General features: G+C 43.0%; 3 protein-coding genes across 12 annotated transcripts in view; 1 reads left to right on the plus strand and 2 right to left on the minus strand.

The window, feature by feature from the left end:
• The window catches only part of LOC113216665 (zinc finger protein 34-like), a 28,226-nt gene extending 27,451 nt beyond the window's left edge, over window positions 1-775 (minus strand). For both annotated transcript variants that reach the window (XM_052277643.1, XM_052277642.1), the window contains exon 1: window positions 505-775. The gene's annotated coding sequence lies outside the window, so the exon portion shown is untranslated. The remainder of the gene's footprint in view (window positions 1-504) is intronic.
• A 1,208-nt stretch (window positions 776-1,983) lies between these two features.
• LOC113216692 (leucine-rich repeat protein soc-2) lies at window positions 1,984-4,797 on the plus strand (the record flags this gene model as incomplete). The annotated part of the gene is given in 3 exon segments (XM_052277644.1): window positions 1,984-2,127; window positions 2,344-2,511; window positions 2,819-4,797. Coding segments are annotated over 3 exon segments (476 nt in total), but the record flags the coding sequence as incomplete, so codon positions are not given.
• Window positions 4,798-4,855: 58 nt separating this feature from the next.
• The window catches only part of LOC113216618 (adenomatous polyposis coli protein), a 65,328-nt gene continuing 51,399 nt past the window's right edge, over window positions 4,856-18,784 (minus strand). For 3 of the 9 annotated variants that reach the window (XM_052277633.1, XM_052277637.1, XM_052277630.1), the window contains 19 exons: window positions 18,107-18,337; window positions 17,708-17,986; window positions 17,524-17,619; window positions 17,222-17,447; window positions 16,921-17,139; window positions 16,720-16,841; window positions 16,240-16,611; window positions 15,797-16,117; window positions 13,965-15,705; window positions 13,574-13,885; window positions 13,316-13,479; window positions 13,078-13,235; window positions 12,642-12,987; window positions 12,000-12,230; window positions 11,462-11,749; window positions 11,186-11,364; window positions 10,943-11,092; window positions 9,519-9,676; window positions 4,856-9,438 (listed from right to left, as the gene is read on the minus strand). In XM_052277633.1, coding sequence (XP_052133593.1) covers window positions 7,574-9,438; window positions 9,519-9,676; window positions 10,943-11,092; window positions 11,186-11,364; window positions 11,462-11,749; window positions 12,000-12,230; window positions 12,642-12,987; window positions 13,078-13,235; window positions 13,316-13,479; window positions 13,574-13,885; window positions 13,965-15,705; window positions 15,797-16,117; window positions 16,240-16,611; window positions 16,720-16,841; window positions 16,921-17,139; window positions 17,222-17,447; window positions 17,524-17,619; window positions 17,708-17,986; window positions 18,107-18,337 — 7,458 coding nt within the window. In that variant the 3' untranslated portion in view covers window positions 4,856-7,573. Of the gene's footprint in view, window positions 9,439-9,518; window positions 9,677-10,942; window positions 11,093-11,185; window positions 11,365-11,461; window positions 11,750-11,999; window positions 12,231-12,641; window positions 12,988-13,077; window positions 13,236-13,315; window positions 13,480-13,573; window positions 13,886-13,964; window positions 15,706-15,796; window positions 16,118-16,239; window positions 16,612-16,719; window positions 16,842-16,920; window positions 17,140-17,221; window positions 17,448-17,523; window positions 17,620-17,707; window positions 17,987-18,106; window positions 18,338-18,606; window positions 18,757-18,784 lie in introns of those variants that run through there. The other 6 variants (XM_052277635.1, XM_052277636.1, XM_052277631.1 and 3 more) reach the window with 6 other exon arrangements.

Consider the following 18,784-nt stretch of genomic DNA (forward strand, 5'->3'; position numbering starts at 1 on the left):
GGGGGGCTGGGGTGCTCCTGGGCGGAAGTAGCGATATGTGGAGGGGAACTGGGAGGGGCAGAGGGGCACTGTTAGACATTTAGGACAGTTCTGTCATTAGGTTTGTTAGCAGCTGTAAACATTCATAGTCGCTACATGAAACAACGACATTAATCGCAAGGTGACGATCACGACAAATATTTGACGTTGTGTGACGGTTGTAGTTCGAGTACAAGAACAGTGCTTGTTTAACGAGGTCCAAGGTCCAATGAGATGTTCTTGTAAAGAAATAAGGCCGTCATCGAATGAAAAGTCGTTCTGAGATGATTTCTTTCAACAGTGACCCACAGGTCGCTGGCCGCCCGCCACCGGGCCGGGCCGGTGCACAAACCAAAACAAACGAACCATAACCTCACATCCGCGAGCGCCAGCAGCAGCTGCCTGCTGACTCACGGGGCAGGCAGCCGTCGCGTGCATCGTGATTGACGATCGAGACGACAGCGAATCAATATGGGTACTACTCACGGGCGATGGACCGCCTCAGCATCTGTGGGGCGGAGGTTGGGGTTGGGCCGCGCCGCGCCCGAGCGAGACGACATCACGTCGCAAGGACAGCGAGCACACTGGCATCGTCACACTGATGTCGCACCCCTTGGTCCCCATTGGTCACTGGCCACCGGTCACGATGTCGATCGCCAGTAATTAAACTTCAAACGTCCGACTTGGCCGAAAATTGAAACAGAACAGCACGAGATTGCACGAGATCGGAGGACGTGTTTTTCAGCATGACGCGCAGTGAGAGTGAGTCCGTGAGTTAGCTGGTTGGTTAGCTGGTCGTCCGCTAGGGCGGGTGAGGGCGGCACCGTGCGGCACTGCGCGCCCGCCGCTCTCCTCTCTGACAGGTGGCCAGATAGTCGTGTATTTTTGCGAAGAAATGGCACTGTTATTATTACTGGACAAAGCCTAAGCCTGAAATGATGACTCAGTCTGAAAAACTCGGACCGAAGACATCCGTGATACCGTGGCCGTACTTCGCTGGCCGCCGCCGCACTTGCCGCACTTGCCCCGCGCCGAGCTCGCGCCTCGCCTTGTGGTGCAACCCGGGACGATACTCTGGGCGCCCTGCTCCGCCCTGCTGCCCGTAACGAGGCTAATGCAACGCACTCGCATGATCACACGCGCGCGGATCGCTTTCCTTCCTTGTGCCTCCGCGGCCCCGCGGCCCCGCGGCCCTCGCGGCCCGCACCATAAGGGATGCTGGGGCCGAGGGCCGCCGCGCCCGCCGGGGAAGTCCCCTCGAGACACTGACCCCGCGCGGGCGGCGGCTTCAGGCGCGGTTTTATGGAGGGGCGAAAGGACAGTCGCCCCCCTCCCCTCCCTTCCCCTCCCCCTCCCCCCAATTTGGCCCAAATCACACCCTAGGGTAAGAAAGCAATCTGTCCTATACAAAACCCAAGCAACCCACAGTAAATCGCCCTCTCCGTCAGACGGACTTAAAACCGCGCCTGGGCGACGTCAACTAACAGCAAAGAATGAATGACATCAATCGGACGAGGGTCGGGCGTGGCCATTCAATTGGTGCCAAATGAAATGTGTCCATGATGTGAAAGTATTCTAGGAATGCAGATCGACGACAAGTTGACATTTTGTTGATGGCTGACCCATTCCCGCCTAGGACTAGGCTTGGACGAAATCTGTCGTAAAAATTCCAAAGAAAAAAAACGAAAGGTTCTTAATTTGGAGTAGTTCTGTTCAAAATGTCATGAGTCATGCGTATATACTAGTTCGCATATATAGGCCGTCCTATTTCTTAAGGGGTAGGCAACCCATGTCACTCCAACAATGTATAATGGGTTGCCTACCTACCCACGGAGGTAAAGAACGGCCTGCGTGGGCCGCACTGCCGACACACACAAAGAATTGCTTGCAAACCAAATTGCCGACTTTCGGAGGTGGTGCCCGTTCAGCCCCGGGATGCTCAGCCTTGTGCTCTCCGTGTTCCAGACCTGTCCGAGTGCCAGCTGATGCAGGTGCCCGACGCCGTGTATCACCTCATGCGCCACACGCCGCTCACGACCTGCAACCTGTCGGGGAACGTCATCACCAAGCTGCCGCCCAAGTTCGCAGTCAAGTTCAGCCTTATCACAGGTAGCCCGATTTGATTATTGAACCGGCCTCTTTCTACGTGAGAAATGACTGTCACGACGATGTCGAACGAATTTCTCTTTTTTGAAACGATATCGTTCCGATAACCTGTTTCTCACTGGGTTTTGATGGCATTTTCAACTTATTTTCTTTTTGAAAATTGCGTATTATTTTCAAAGAAAAATGATGCTGAACCTTCTGTGGTGTGTCGCATTGCAGAGCTCAACGTGTCCCACAACCAGATGAGCAAACTGCCAGACGAGCTGAGCGACCTCGCGGAGCTGCACACCCTCGACATCAGCCACAACGCCTTCATCACCCTGCCGAGGGTCGCCTTCAAAATGCCCAAGCTGGCCAACCTCAACGCCAACCACAACCGCATCATTGGTAAGCAGTACTCGTAGCGGATCGTTCACAACCCACGAGGTTTCCGTCTTTTTTACGGACCTGTGCGGAGCATATTCAAGCGAGGGTAGACTTGTTTTTTGCACAGAAATCGTAAAAATAAGCAGGTATTTTTGTGTTATTTGTGTGCTATTTTTGGGGGTGGGGGGTTGGGCCAACTTTATTATGGCCCTCTGAAAGCTTTTTACGTGATACTTTGTTTTGACGGTTTTGGTAACAATTTGACGTCGTGTTCGTGTTAATTTAATTTTGGCGGCATGATCCTGATCGTTGGTTTCCCTGGTTGCAGAGGTGGAGGTGGAGCGGATACGCGAGGCGCCGTCGCTGGTGGAGGTGGACCTGACCGACAACCCCGTGCTGCCCGACGTGCAGCAGGCCCTGAAGGCGGTGGAGGGTCCCCGGGTGCTCCTCAGCGAGCGGGAGAAGGAGGACTGGGAGGACCTCACCGTCTAGCCTCCTACTCAGCTCCCCGCCTGTCTCGTCCCGCCTGCGGGGAAGTCCGAGCGGGCCGTCCCATGTTCGGTCTCCGACGGAAACGCCCGGCTGGACTTCCAAGATTGGGTGGGACGACACGGACCCGGCATCCAGCTGTGCAAAGGACTTCCCCTCTTGTTGAGGGATACATTGCCGAGGCTGTACGACCGCTCAATCCAAGGGTGCTTCACTGTGTCAGTCAGATCCAGTGCTATTCCTGGAATATTATGCAGGCCTCTGTGCAATCCTAGTTATTTCTGAAGAAGAATAGGTCAAACAAGGATGGTATACTGAAGCATGCTCCATAGACTCGATAGTGAATGACTCTTGACACTCAACACCCCACATTGCCAACTAGCTTTTTCTATCTGATCAAAAACCACCACACTGAGAATTTAGGTCTTGGTTTGATGTGCTAAAAATATGCCTTTTTTTATCATAATTTAGTTCCCAGTCGTGAAATGGCTAAACAAAAGTCAGCCTTACTGTAGTTGTTACAAAAGTACCTATCATAGACTTTTATAACAAATAGAGTCATATATGTGAAGGTGATCTCTCTCACAGAGCTAATGATCTCCAGTAAAGTGTGATTACCGAGGCAATTAAACAGGGTCGTTGAGTGCATTATGATTGAAGGTCACACGTCAAACAAATAAGAGTTGCCTGTGATTGCTATAAAACCAAATTGCAGCTTATTTAGATTTTTTGTTCACACCTTCTCTATAGATAAAGGAGGTGCTATTTGTCACTGTGAATTAGCGTTTTCTATGTTGTGTGTATTGTAGTGTTTTGTATAACTTTAAGTAGTATAGTCTTTTACGAGTGACAGTCAGTCCATTGATCTCCTATTCTCATTGCTCACAAAGTCTTTAGGCGATGAGCCTGTTGTGTGCAGAGGAGTCTGGGTAAATCTGCACCTGTTTCTTTTGAGAGTAACAGTCTGTATGCTCTCTAAATTATAGGAATACTTACATAACTTGTAAGCCCTACTCTCTTTAATTAATCATGATAAAAAGTTCTCCGAATTCCGTCCACAATAATGTCAGTTGACTGACTGACTGACTGACTGGTGGTGAGGAGTGTACTTGTACCAACTGAGGCTAGTCACTACAAAGCGATAACAAAAGATTTCTTGTAGATATTGTAAGTTATATACCTGTTATGTAAACTTTTAGGTTGTTTTTATTTTGTTGGTAAGAAATGACAGCTGGTGAATCCTGGTGCAGGCAATCCATGCTTAAAGATCACATCTTGAGACCTTTATGCCACTGTCAGTCCTTTATCCTGTAATTATAGTTCAAGTTCAAAGTTATCAGCAGAGGTACAGGACAGCCCCTGCAGTTTGTGCCAATGACGTGCCCAAACCTGCGATCACTGGTTGCTATTTGCATTTCTTGTTGATTTTTTTTTATATACCTTGAGACATATTATATATTTATTAAACATATTCCAGAAAGACTGGATTTTAATTTTTCTGCTAATTTACAATAATAGAACTATAAATTCAATAAGATAAAGATAGAACTCAAACTCAATGCTCATGAACAAAACTTGGAATGAAAGGAGGACATTGTCTAAGTCCTCCTCACTCAAATGGTTAAATTGAAAATGGTTAAATTGAAAACTTTTTTTTATACCTAATGCAATGTGTCAAAAAAATATTTAAAAAGTACGTACTGACTTAATTTTTGCATGAATGATGATTTTTTGAACAATATTTCAGTGTGTAGAAATAGTCCTATCAATGCCACTTTGGATTTGTTACCATAATACTAATAAACTTTTGTACTTCAAGGATGTGGAATTTATAAAGATCTCTCCCTCCAATGCACACAAAAAGAAGAATAAATCATAATTTGCCACATTTCTTTAATGTTCAAAATACATTGTATATAACAGATTTCTCACCATAATCTCACTGACAGGAGGACAGAAATTGAGCCTCCTACTACGAGTCTGATTCCCGAATGGAATGGCTTGTTCATTCTGAAAATTGAGTAGCACTCACAATTCGTTGCTTCAAGTAAAATCAGTCATCCTTTAGATAGGGTCACTAATTAAAAGCAAAGTATAATAACTTGTTGTCTAACATACACTTCACAGTAAATATGAGTAGATTAATTAACTACAAATCAATACACCTTCTCTGAGAAGAACCTCAAGGTAGAATCAGACAAACATTCAATGGTAACATGACTTAAATGGGTATACGGCCCTATCACAACAAAATAAATGGGTTCACAGATATAAAGCAAATGTGCAAAGCCAAAAAAAAGAGGCAAGGGTATGATTGGCTGAGAAGGACAATAAGAGCATAAATCAATTTTGAGGCAGATTTTTGTTTATTTATTTTAGAAGCCTCACGTCAAATGGAAGCCCTCAAGTAAACTGGAATATCAAAATACCAATCTAAAAGTGTCAAAAGCTGGGTTTTGCTGGTGGAACATAGAAGTTAAGTATAAATAATCCAAATACAGAAATGAGAGTTTTAACAAAAATATAAATAATAAATAAAGGAGTCTATAATAATTTGTCACTTTCAGGCATTAACAAAATGAAAAACACTTAGCAGAAACAAAGATAAAAATTTGTTAGAAAGTCTAAGGGAAAAAAAAGGAAAAGAAACGGCCCATGATTAACACCAAAGGGTACACTTCACTAAAGTTAGATATCTACAACTTACATCTACTACAAAACAGACCACACAACAAATGTACAGATGTAATACAATATCAAAGAGATAAGAGGGTAATGATTACAAAAGCTGACAGCTATGGAGTAGATAGAGCGGTAGGAAGAGAGATGCAATTTGGTTCCGACATAAGACTAAAATGATTCAGGTCTAAAGTCTACAAACACTCTACATCACACCAGTCATACCATTGTTTAGTTCTTTGTTTTTTTGTTCTCATTATTTGTAGTCCCTTTATAACATAGAACACTCACTGAATGAGGTTTAGATACATATTTCAACCATCAGAAACTTGATCATTAAAAACAGGAACCATGCAAGAAATGTCTCTCAACTGTCAAATATTCCTGAATCAAAGGACTTGAAGATTTTCACCTCTAGTTCCTGAAATACACACAACATATCAACGCTTCCAAATTTGAGGAAGAATGACAATTAAATCTTTCTCACAACTTCAACACAAAACCTGATTGAAATAAAGATGCATAGAAGAAGTTAAAAGGATTTAGATATTTAAATTAAGCAAGAGAGATAAAATAGAAGGAAGGAGTCACCTAGAATTAAGGTAGGATGGACAAACTACCATGTGAGTCATCATATGGATGGCAAGAACAATGGATGAATGTTAATAAACAGGGCTGGATATGTATGGAAAAGTTTCACATTTGTGCTACTTGGTAGATAAAAAAAGAGTGTGGTCGAACCACATATGTTTTTCAGAAGCCCTGCGACTCCTCTCTATGTTTTAAAGATCAAAATATTTAAAATTGAACTGTTGAACATAATGCTTAACAAAAGACTAATTACATATGTGATGAGGAAAATTGGGTACTTTAGAGGTACTTAAAAAACCTATGGACCTGATTAGGAAACAAGGAGGAGTTGAGAGAATTGAAGACTAAAAATTGAATCGGAATCTAGATTTTGAGTTGGTAAAATACAAACAACAACTTTAAAGTGGTACCAAAAAAAAGAAGACACTTTAGAGTGATGTGTCTGGTCTATTCCAAATTAGAGGCAAACTGAATGAAAGTCAAGAAGAAAATACCACAAACTTGGATATGCTCTGAAAAGAAGAGATAGTATCCAAATCAATTGCACTTTAAGAAATAAGATTTTAAAATGGTAATTCTAAAGCTCCTTGTTAATGACAGTATATTAAAAAAATCAGATTCCTCTTCCTACTCAAAACCTATCCTCACTTTCATAACTACATGCAGCGAATTAAGTACAAATAGCAAATATCACAGCATTATTATCTACAGAGATGGGAATTTAATAAATTTAGCATGTATACATTATAAGTGAATAGGAGGTTTTGGGTATTGAGGATATCTGTATGGTATATTGAAAAACGTGACCTTCACAGGCTTACACATTTCTAAGCATAAAGTTTTTTTTTTTTGTTTTTTTTCTAAAAGAGCGAGCCCTCTTTGAGAAAAATTGAATACATCCCTAGCTATTAAGGAGCCTAACTAGCTGATTTGGTATTGGTATTACTGTCATTAACTAGGTGCTTCTGTCTTCTGCATCACCAATGTAACACAGTCAGCCTTACCATAAAATCCATCTTAATTACTTCTTATTTGTTATTACACATATGTGAAGATGACTAGCAATCACACTTAAAATGCAACCAGTAACAACTTCTCAACTGACAACTGAAGCAGAGGAAGAAATCGTACAACAATGCTAAAATAAATTAACTTGCTGACAACATTTCCTTGCCGATCTAGATATTTCAGTTGCACCTACTTCTAAATAAAGATAATGAACTAAAATAAACAATAATTACAATTTAATAATCACTTTGATAACACAAGATTATATTGTCATTTCAATGAGGATTTTCATAATTAATGTGTTTAGGTATGTATGCTAATTGCTACCAGTTATGCAGTCCTTGTCAAGGGTCCTTGTTCTAAATCTATCACGATCCTCCTGCCTCCGTTGTTTAGGAGTAACTCTTGGCTTCTTCAAAGCTTCAGCGTTGGAGGGAACATCTCCAACTGTGGCACTCTTCTTAACTTCATTAACTTGTCTCTCATAAGCATCCGTCCTTTGCTCCACACTGGGGTTGATGGTGTAGGTTTGATAACGATCTCGTGTCATCTGTCGCCTCTGTTTTGGTGTGGGCGATGTATCCAAACTTGAGGCTTTAGGACTCAAAGTTTCTTGATCTCCCTGCACAGGTTTAGGTTCGGAGCTTGGTGAGCTTATAGTGTAGGTCTGAAAGCGATCACGAGCAAGCTCCCGACGCTGCTTCGGTGTCAGGCCCTTCTTTGGTGAAGACTCAACTGAACTTGACGGTGTGGTACGCTGACTGTCACAGGGCAAGTCTGGGGCCTCTAGTGTTTTTGTATCAGCCACCTCATCATTAAGCTCATTGTCAGAGGCAATGGTCTCAGTGCCTGGTTCCAAGGTCAAGTCTTGGTCAGTAGAGAGCTCAGTAATTTCATGATAGGTAGAGGGCTGGTCAAGGGCATCCACATGTGCAGGATATTTGGGGCCATCTTCTTCTAATTGCATGAAAGCAGGTCGAGCTAACTCATATGTGGCATCACTCGGAAAACCCTCCCGAGGTGCATCAATAACAATATCAGCAGCCTCTGATGTGATGCTCGCAATACTCATGAAGCTGTTTTCAGAGTCACCCATTTCATCCAACATTGAAGGTGCTCGAACATTGTCCAAGTGACAAGTAAAACTAGCAGATAGATTAAACTCTACAGAGACATCATTTCCAATACCATTATTTAAAGCTGATGGTAGGGACTTCTTCCTGGAAGTGCAATTTCTATTGAGAAGAGTGTGAGGAAGTGATCGTCCCGAGAAACTCTGACTCAGAGAACCTAGACTTCCCATTTCTGAGGGAGGCAGAATACTGTCAATACTGTTTAGGCTGTGGCCCATGACTGCAGAGGCCACTTTCGTTGCCTCTGCTTCAAGTAACCAGGAATCTGTCAAACTTGGTAAATCTTGAGCATCGCTTGCAGAGTCGTGATTCTCTTCAACAAGATCAGACAGCTCACGGTAGTTCTCACTCTTAATTGACCCCCCAGTGGGAGCTGTGATGCTGACACTTGGACAGGATATTTCATTTGGTGAAGAGTCATCTGCCCATGTTCCAGTGCTTGTGGCACTGTCCTTCATTACATCCACATCTTCAACAAAATTAAACTTCCTGCCTTGTGTGATGGGTTCTTCAGATACTTTATCATGAATGCCAGAATCTGATAGAGCTTCACTATTAAACCTAGGCCTTTCTGATTCTTGCTTTGGTGTTTCAGAAGTATATTCATCCTGCGTACTTGGGCCTGGCATTCCTGCTGAGAGCTTCTCTTCTTGTTTGGAGGATGTGGACAGCCTTGACCGAGGTGCTAGACATGGCAGTTTAGACACAGGCTTCTTTGTATTCCCATCTGTTTCCTTACTGCGGCTTTTTGGCATGGCAGAACTAATACATTGTTCAAGGAGAGCCTGATCCTGATCACAGGATCCCAGGCTTTCAACACTGAGTGAACTTAAGGAAGTGTTCCGAGACAGGACAGTAACAACTTCTTCGGACGCTGAACTTTGACTAGGGTTGGGCTGATGCCTGTCAGACATTTTATCTGAGAATTTGTCACTGCTGTCAGACAAAGTGAGGGCAACAGCACCGCCAGATGAGGGAGTCGCCTCATCTGAGCTGCATCCTTCAGGCATGCAGAGGAGGACTCGAAGGTTAGGGGCATTCCTTATCACTGGAAAGATAAATAAATAACAGGTTCAGTAGGTTGGTGAGAAAACTAAGTCAAAATAGAAAACAGAGATTGTAACTCACCACTCATATTTATTACAGGTGGTTCCACATCATCATCAACTCCAAGAGAGCTCAGTGAGGCAGCATAGGACCCTTCAACTGGGGTGTCTTCTGTTGCAAAGCGGAGGTGACTGTCACTAGCAGGGCCCTCAGATGGTAAATGACGCACAGGGTGTCGACTGTTGGACAAAGAAAACCATCAGAAACTGTACTTTTGCAGAAGTGGGGTGATAACAGAAAAGGAAGACCGACACGAAAATGTCATACCTACATTAGGGATTTAAAGGCTGGAAAAAAACCTGGAAAAGTTGCGGGAAAAAACGAAAAAAACGATTTTTTTCCTCGGGCTCGGAAAAATTGGAAAAGTATGGTAAAAATATATTTTTAACTTATTACAGGTCTATTGATTTGAGTTGGTTAATAACGCATTTTTTATCATTTTCGGGCATTTAGTTTGAATCTTTTAATGGTTTTCGGGCGCCTGGGCTGTGGTTCATTCAGTTTTCTGGTGCCGGGTTAGGCACTGTCGTGTTACACGACGCCAGCGGACGCAAAGGCACGAACTATGACCTGGTAGGTTCACACAAAAACTCGTTAAGCAACGGAAAAGGTTTAAAAGTTCCGGTGATTTTTGTAAATTTACAGAAAGAAGACTCTATTTGACAAGTAGGCTCTGCTGCAAAAAATACAAGGGTGCTTGGTAAGCTTACCAGTTATTCACCATTAATTTACAATAAGTTTTTTTTCGGTCTAAGTGTCAGCGGATTTTCCTGAAGTAAACTCATATATTAAATGCAAAAGTTGCCCCTAGTTTGATTTGTAAGATTGATCTTTTCTTAAGGATATGCTTAATTAGACTCACTCAAAGCTTTAAACAACTTTATTCACTTGTAAGCCTATGCCTGTTAATGTGATAAAGGGTTGTCGTAAACAAGACGGTTAAGTTTCAAAATGAGCACCTTACCCCATTCGGTGGCGCGGTGGCAGCGCGCAGCGGGAACCAAAACATGCAAAATTTCGCGTGCGTTTCGGGTAAAATGAGTAGTCCTATCGTCTTTGGTGTGAAAAAATAGCGCCCTACCACGCAAGTTTAAACAAAAACAACATCAAAATAAGGGGGTTTGAGATATTTTTGCGACTGTAGGCTTCTGCTTTGTTATGGTTCCGCCGAATGGGGTAAGGTGCTCATACAGACCGATAATTTATTGAACAGCTTTTGAATTTCTATCCTGCTAGGCTAGTTCTGTGTTTTGAAACCTATACTGGCTTTTGTACGTTTGCCATTAGCGCCATTAACAATCAAAAAATCGTCAATAAGTCGATTTTATAGCCGTATGTATAAAAAAGGCAATTTTTCAAATTTTTCCAATTTTTCCTGTAAAATAACTTTCTTTTCCGGGTTTTTTCCGAAAAGTTTAACTTTTCCGGAAAATTTAAATCCCTACCTGCATTCAGATGAGTTGATTGTGAGGTCGCTGAGTGATGATCTCGATGAAAAATTACATGGACTATCTTCACATGCAAATTGCACCATTTCATCATTAGACGGGACTGGCTGGAGAAGTCCCTCATTAGCATGATCCCCAACAGTAGGCCTTGAAACAAATTAGAAAAAAATATACGTCTGTAGGAACACAACTTTAAGTGTAGGTACATAGTATTTAAAGAGGTAGGTAGGATACACTTACAGTCTTCCTCCTGGATAAACATTACGGTTTACTGCCCTAACAATCCTTGGCCCTCCGGTTTGTCTCTGTTTAGGAGGAGTTATGTTTGAAGACCGAGGACCATTGGCAGGAGATGACACTGGTGTAGATGTGGACTTAATACCCATCCTTACGGCTGGTCTTGGGGCACTAGCTGCTGGCTAAATAACGGATGAAGTGGGTAAGATAACTCATTCCTTAGAAAACTTTAAGGCAGAGAAAGCAGATTAGCCAAAGAGAAAAAAAGCAATGAAATACCTTGCGAGGCCCAGCTAAGCTGCGTTGAGGTGACCGCTGAGGACTTGCCTGGGGGTAGGTACGTTGAGGACTGTTGCTTACTGTTGGTTTCCTCTGAGGGCTTCCATTTACATTTCGGTTTACAGAAATAGGACTCATTGTAGGGCTGTGATGACTTTTCACTGACCCACTTGGACTGGCAGAAGCAACCCGCCGAGACGCCATTGAGGAGTTGGGCACACTAGCCCGCTTTGACATAGCTCCACTAGTAGATGGGTGAGACAGCACACTACTCGCATCAGTCTTCGCCTGAAAAACAAGGTAGATTTTTAAATGTAAGAGATGAGAGAAAAAGAAGGATACGCAGCAAAACTTGTCAAAAACTTGAAAACACATGCAAAATTAAGTAAACAAACTACTTCATCAAAACAGTCAAGAAGTTCTAATATATTATTTCATGCAGAAAAATTAAGCCAAGTTTGTATTCACATATGGTGAACACTGAAACTGGGTTACAATAATAGAGCAAAGCAAGTAAAATGTTAAAATAGAAGCAAACCTTTGGCATGCCAGATTGAATGCACTCGGCCAGGATGTTTTCATTATCACCAGAAAATGTAGAGCTGTCATCCGACAACTCAGTGCCAGTTTGGTCAAGGTGAAGCTCTTCTTCACCTTCATTTGGAAATGATAATACTGACAAATCGGAGTGCGATCCAGCGTGTGAAATATTTGCAGGTGTGCCCTCCGTGCAGTAGCGGTACATGGAATCTTCACATACTCCATTGGACTGCAATTTACAGTAAAGCATGAGCACATCTATTCATGTGGCTGCTTTCATAGGGCCAGTTTTTACATTTTTCTGAACTACAGTTTTAAATGCTGATCAATTGATTTAGATATGAAAGGGAAAATCTAAAACCTGAGTAATTCCTGAACTATGATGTTAAACTTTACCTGTGGAGATACTACCATATCAAAACTCTATTTCAGGTACTTCACAAGCTTTTGAGATGGAATGAAATAAAGCACATATTACAAAGTGTAACCTTTATGCAGGTATACTACAATAGTGCACTAGCTACTAGTTGAAAGGCTTTTAACTAAATAAAATAATAACTTGCTACATTGAGGCAACCCAACTCTAAACAGGAACAGCACAATCGTTCACACCATTCCATGAGTCTTGGACAGTGCTTACCTCACTAGCTTGTTTGTTGGGAGCGCTGTGACTCCTCACAGGAGGTGTATAGCGCGACGTCGCAGGGGAGGCTCCTCGAGAGGTAGATCCAGGGGTGAGAGCTGGAGACAATACTTTTCGAGTCACAGACGGAATCTTGGTGGGGATTCCTGTTGAGACAGGAATACCGCTGGACTTGGAAATGACCCCTGGACGCCTGTGACTAGCACTTGCAGATGCAGTTGGTACCGGCTGCCTCAAAGCTGTTGGCTTGGCAGCAAGCTGCTGGGAAGCAGGTTGGGTTGGTTGCTGCGGAACGTGAGATCCCAGTTTCGGCTGCACTCTGGTTGAGTGACTTTGCTTGCTCCTAAACCACACAAAATTGAAGTCAACTTTAAAAAATCTGATAGGTTTAATCTTTAAGTGCTTCTACAACGAATAAATTGTTAAAGTTTACCTGCTGTTCTGCATGCCAATATTGATACAGTCTGCTAGAATATCTTCATCTTCATCCTCCTCACCCTCACTAACAAGTGCTAACTCCTTCTCTACGTCTGTCTTCTCCATTCCCTCCTCTCTTCCCAAGCTACTTCGGCCAGATCTCGATGGTCCATCCTACAAAGAATTTGACTGATTACACACAAATTCAAAAACAAAAGCTAGATTACATACACGGAAAAAAAATTCTAACTCACTCTGACATCTCTTGGTTCATCATCTATGGACAATGAGCTAAGACTGGTGGCTCGAGAACACTCCATAGGTGTGTCCTCCACTTTGTAATCTGCAAACCGGTCCTCGAAGACACTATTGTCTGCTGCTTTGTCAATTATTGGGTGAGCAAGAGGTCGAGTTGAGCCTACAGTCATTGAAAATAAATAATATGGTTCAGACATTGATTAACTCCAAAAATTTACAATCTGACTGTATTAGTGCTCTAATGCAGTGCTTACCAGTAAATCTGGCGGGAAGCACTCTCAAGGCTGAACTGCTTGCATCTGACAGGCGGTTTGTAAATTCAACTGGAGCCTTGAGATGTCTAGGGCTTGCGGGAACGAGTTGTGAAGGCGAGTCAGGTAGCTCACTTGGTGAAACAACACCGCTAGTAAGTCGAGAAAATTCGCTAACAACCGAACTACGGTCATCTAGAATTGATTGCTGTTCATAGCTAGACAAGGATCCCAAAGAGCTTGCCCTTGAGAACATGAGGGGGGTCTCTTCCGCATATTGATGTTCAGGATTTAATTTTACTATTTTGCTTCCTGCTGAACCAGAAAAGTATTAATACTTGTTAAAATTTTACAGAAAATTTCACGATTACTAAATGTGAAAAATCATACAAACCTTCCTGATCAACTGATTGACCTGATGTCTCATGAACAGTGGGAGGAGAACCTGGTGGTGTTGTTCCAACGACATTTTCCTCCCCTTTAACATCAGTAGATTTTTGACTTGTTACTGTCTCTTTTCCATCAATTTCATCACCAACTTCTTCATTTTTGTCCAAAGAACTTAAAGAGTCAAAGCGAGACATGCAAACTCCAGGAGTTCCTTCATCACAGAACTGGACAGGTTTTTCAACTGGTGATATGGAGCCAGACTCAACAACATTAACTGCTTCAATAGACTCTGCTTCAATTTCCTTGGTCTCAGTTGCAGCTGGTTCAGGCTGAGACACATTGACTGTCTCAGACTCTGTCTTGAGATCTTCATCATTATCTTCTTTCACTGCAGGCTCAATTCGGAGATCAGATAATGATGTTGATGTGGAATGGTTGAATGGGGTTTCATATGGCGTTCCTTCTGTGAAGTACATTTTTACCGTATCTTCATGGATTGAAATAGGAATTTCTGGTGCTTCAAAATCAGACAAATCATCCTCTTCACCATACTGAAGACTGTAGTCAGTTGGTTGATCCAGATCAGTTTCAGCATAATCACCATAAACTGCTGGACCCCCCTTCTTCTTGCCTTCTCTCTTGGCAGGAACAGGCTGAGAATTGTGTTCTTTAGATGGTTCTATTTCAGACGCATAGCGCTGTGAAAAGTCAATAGGGCGATCCTGAGTCGGACACTCCAAGTCTTCTTCAGCACCTGACTCCATATACTTGTTTCGAACTGGAACAAAGGCTTGAGATTGAGACCCTCGAGGTCGAACTGCAGCTGTAGGGGCAGATGATGATCCTTCATCATTGTTATTGACATTGGAGGACTGAGCACCCTCCACTGCTTCTTCTTTTTCAGACACAGAGGTAGATGCATTGAACTCTTCTTTGATGGATAGAGGTTGCTTTCCATCCCCAGATGCAGGTCTCTGTTCAGTCCATGCCTGCCACTTTTTCTGACTTCCACTGTCACCCTCCTCTGCAATCATCAAATTAGCCACTCCATTTTCAACCACATTCATGTTGACCGGATTTTTATTTTGGTCAGAAGAAACATTCATGGCAACTACAGCACTACTATTTCCACTAGCAGTACTGGATGAATTAAGATTATTCAGATATCGTTGCAGGAATTTACGATCAGATGAAGCTCTGGTGTCCTGTTTACCTCCATCAGATCCAACTCTATCGGAATCACTCATACTTGAATGCAATTTCCTGTCATCTTTCAATGACCCTGATTGGGTAGCATCTGCAGTACCAGCCCTCATTAAACGCTCATAAACTGAGTCAGAATGGGTGCTGGTTACTGATTCTTTGCTGTCAGAATGTGAGACAACATTAGGGCGAATCTTAGGGGAAGGCTTTTGCAATGTCAAAGGCTGCTGAGGGCGTTGGCGGTAAACATCCCTCTCTGTCAATGAGAAAACAAATTTATCATCCCTCAACCCCACAGTGGATGTTGATGGTGAAGTCGAAGGTTCAATGTTGTCAAATGTCTCAGTAAGTGTTTGGTCAAGCTCTTGTTCCAGAGCTTTTTGTTTCCTGGCATATAGACCAGGTAAAGATTGTAAGCCAAGACTCCTGGCTGTAGAATCTAAATGGCGGAAGCAAGAGTCATCATTTTCAGGTTTGGCAGACAGTAAGTTCTTGAGTGTTGCACTTGAACCCATTGAAATCATCTTATGCTTTGAGTGAACCTATAAGGAGGTAAATCAATCATCAATAATAATAAGGTAGTAAACTTTTAAAAATGATAGGAAAGTAATATTTTTCAAATGTTTTGCTCACCAAACTGCGAAGCATAGCTGGGGCACCTAAGGCCCACAAGGTTCTCTGATCTTCTTGGCAACGTGCAGACAGATTCCAGAGGGTGCCACAGGCATTGCTGACAATTGTCAAACTGGTTGATTTCAGCTGCTGCAAGAGAACTTGTAGGCAGTTGTGCTCACGCAAAGTAGCCCTGTAATCCTCGCGGACTGCCACATGACTAGAAATATTGCGAAGAATACCCCCTGCATTCTCAATAATTGCAAGGGTCTTCGAGGGAGCTTTATAACTCAACATCTGAACTAAAAACACCAAAGCTCCATCTACAGCACAAATATCAACCTGAAACAAAGTTTCTTCAATGAGGTAAACCAGAGGCATATATTTGAAAGGGTACTAAGAGTCTAAAGTCAAAGACAAGATAGTTGATATATAGACAATTTAATAAATCCTTGGTAAACTACCTTATTTAAACTGCAGTGAGCAGAAAGATTCCAAAGTGCAGAGAGAACGGATTTCAGAGTGGATTCCTTCTGCGCCTCCATAGCAGAACACATCAGAGCAGTAACTGCTCCAACTTCTCGTAGTGTTTGCTTACTCTGAGAATCAGCCCTCCATGAGAGATTACGGAGAACTGAGGCGGTAACCTGGCGTAAATCTTCACTTGGAGAAGCAAGTTGAGCAACTAGGGCTCGCATGAAATCTCTAAATGAGCACAGCAAAGCCTTGTTGGTACCATCACCAAATGTAAGATTTGTTAAAGCCATCCCTGCATATCGTCGCAAGGTCACACAGTTTTGGTCATTTGTAGTGCTACCATGAGCTTCATGATCAACCTGGAAATCAAAATTACATCTTATTAATTCAGGGACAGTTAATATAAAACAATGCCTAGAATATGTTTGACTACTTAAGGAGTAATTTAATAATATTTCTCAAAATACCTGAATAAGCTGAGCTATTGCATATAATCCTCCTAACTGACACATAGCATGCCTATGCTCTTCATCAAAAGACAATTTCATAAGAGCTGCAATGGTTGGTCCAGGATGCTTGTCTCCATCTTCTATAAATAACAATTAATTCAAAATTACGCTAGAGCCAAACTTTCATATCAGAATTACATTTAAGAAAATCCATCATACCAGTATGAGAGGGCATTGTTTCCACATCTTGACCACTACGAAGGGCTTCACAGTACAACCTGACTTGTTCCAACAATTTTAATACTCGGCCTTCTCGTCTGCTCCTCTTGTCATCTGGGTAAGCGTGCACCATGTTGGAGAGTGCTTGAGCAGCTCTATTTCGGATTTCAGCATCTTGTTCAGAAGAATGCAGCAGCTGAACTAATAGTGGAAGACAACCTGAAAAAGATATTACTCAGGTTCTTGAAATTCAAATTTAGATTTAAGGACACAGATGGATGTAAAAGAAAACAATTTTTACCTGACTGCCTCATGGCAACACAGCTGTCAGGGGAAGAGCTCATGGCGAGAAGTTTACGACTCATATCCTGACGGTCATGTGTACCAAGCATCGACAACAATCCATAAACCATTTCTACTTTGGCACCTAGCTGCTGCTGGTTGTGTGCTCGACGAGATGCTAATCCATCCAACGGTATTGGGCCGGAAGCCAAACTAGAAGATGCACTCATAGCACCGGGGTTTTCCTAAAATCAAATGATTAAACAGTCAACATTATGCTATCACATAAGAAGTACAAGAATGGATAGGAAAAATGCCAACCGAAGATGAGAAGAAACCACGGCGAGATGGAAGTCCATCCAACGGTATTGGCCCAGATACTACACTAGATGATGCACTCATTGGATCAGGGACGTCCTTCAGGAGAAAAAGATACAACTTTAATACTCTAACTCTGAGTTCTATGCAGTAACCATAACTAAAACAATTGGTAAAATGTACAAACCGAAGATGTGCAGTATCCATTGGAGGAAGACATGGGGGGCCCACCAAGGCTGCTGGGGCCTGAATGCCAGAGCGTTGGGTCCACAGGAGGCCAGGCGCTGTGATAAAATGAGGCAGTTGCTGCCGCTTCCTTCTCTCCAGCTGCAGTAACATTGTTGGGATCTGTTGGGGTGCCTGGGGTTCCAGCTTGAGTTTGTGTTGCGCTATTTGTCATTTGCGTCCTGTTTCTGTCCTCAAAGTTCTCCTCCTCAGAATCAGAATAGGTTTTCTTGTCACATGCCTGAATAAAATGAATGTTTCATGTAAGTGATTACAGATGCCAACGGTCTTGTATGCAGACACTATTATGGGTATCACTGATCAATCCATGACCATCAGACTGGCACCATACAGTACTCACCTCTGGTGATGTCCTTCGTTCATCTTCTTCCTTGACCTCCACCACATGCTCCTTGGAGAGGTGCATCGTGTTGTTCTGTTTGATCTCCAGCCTCTCGTTGCCCGTGTTGATGGCCCCATTCATAGATGAGGGTCTCAAGTTAAGCGCCAGCCCAAGATGGGCAAAGATGTTGGCTGCACTTGTCACCTCACTGCTGAGATCACCACCAGTTCTTCCATTCTGCACTAGAACCTGAAACAGACGAAAACCACAACATCAGCTCAATATTCTAGCCCCATACAAACTTGCCACATAACAGGCAACAACCAAACTTTCACACACAACAAAGAGCCCACCCTCGGCTGCGGTGCCACACCCACACCCCACACTTGCTTCAGAGTGGCACACGCAAAAATCAGAAAACCCTTCAGTGTCAGTGAGATAAACAAACCGGCCATAACCTCCCTGCGCACGGTGGTCCTGCCCAACTCGTTCATTGCCAACAAAACATCGACACTCACATCATTACTGTTCGCCTCAGGGGCACAACTCCCGCGGACCTGCTGCTGTTTGGAGTCTCCGGACATCGTCATCGCTATTCTGCCATTTCCATCCGTCACTCGTCGGAAAGTGTCATGCCCAGTATGACATGACATCACGCCAAACAGCAGGCAAGGACGGGGAGGCGCGGGGGCGGGG

This window comes from Frankliniella occidentalis, unplaced genomic scaffold, assembly GCF_000697945.3.
Source record: "Frankliniella occidentalis isolate FOCC.00 unplaced genomic scaffold, Focc_3.1 Scaffold11, whole genome shotgun sequence".
Lineage (NCBI taxonomy): Eukaryota > Metazoa > Arthropoda > Insecta > Thysanoptera > Thripidae > Frankliniella > Frankliniella occidentalis.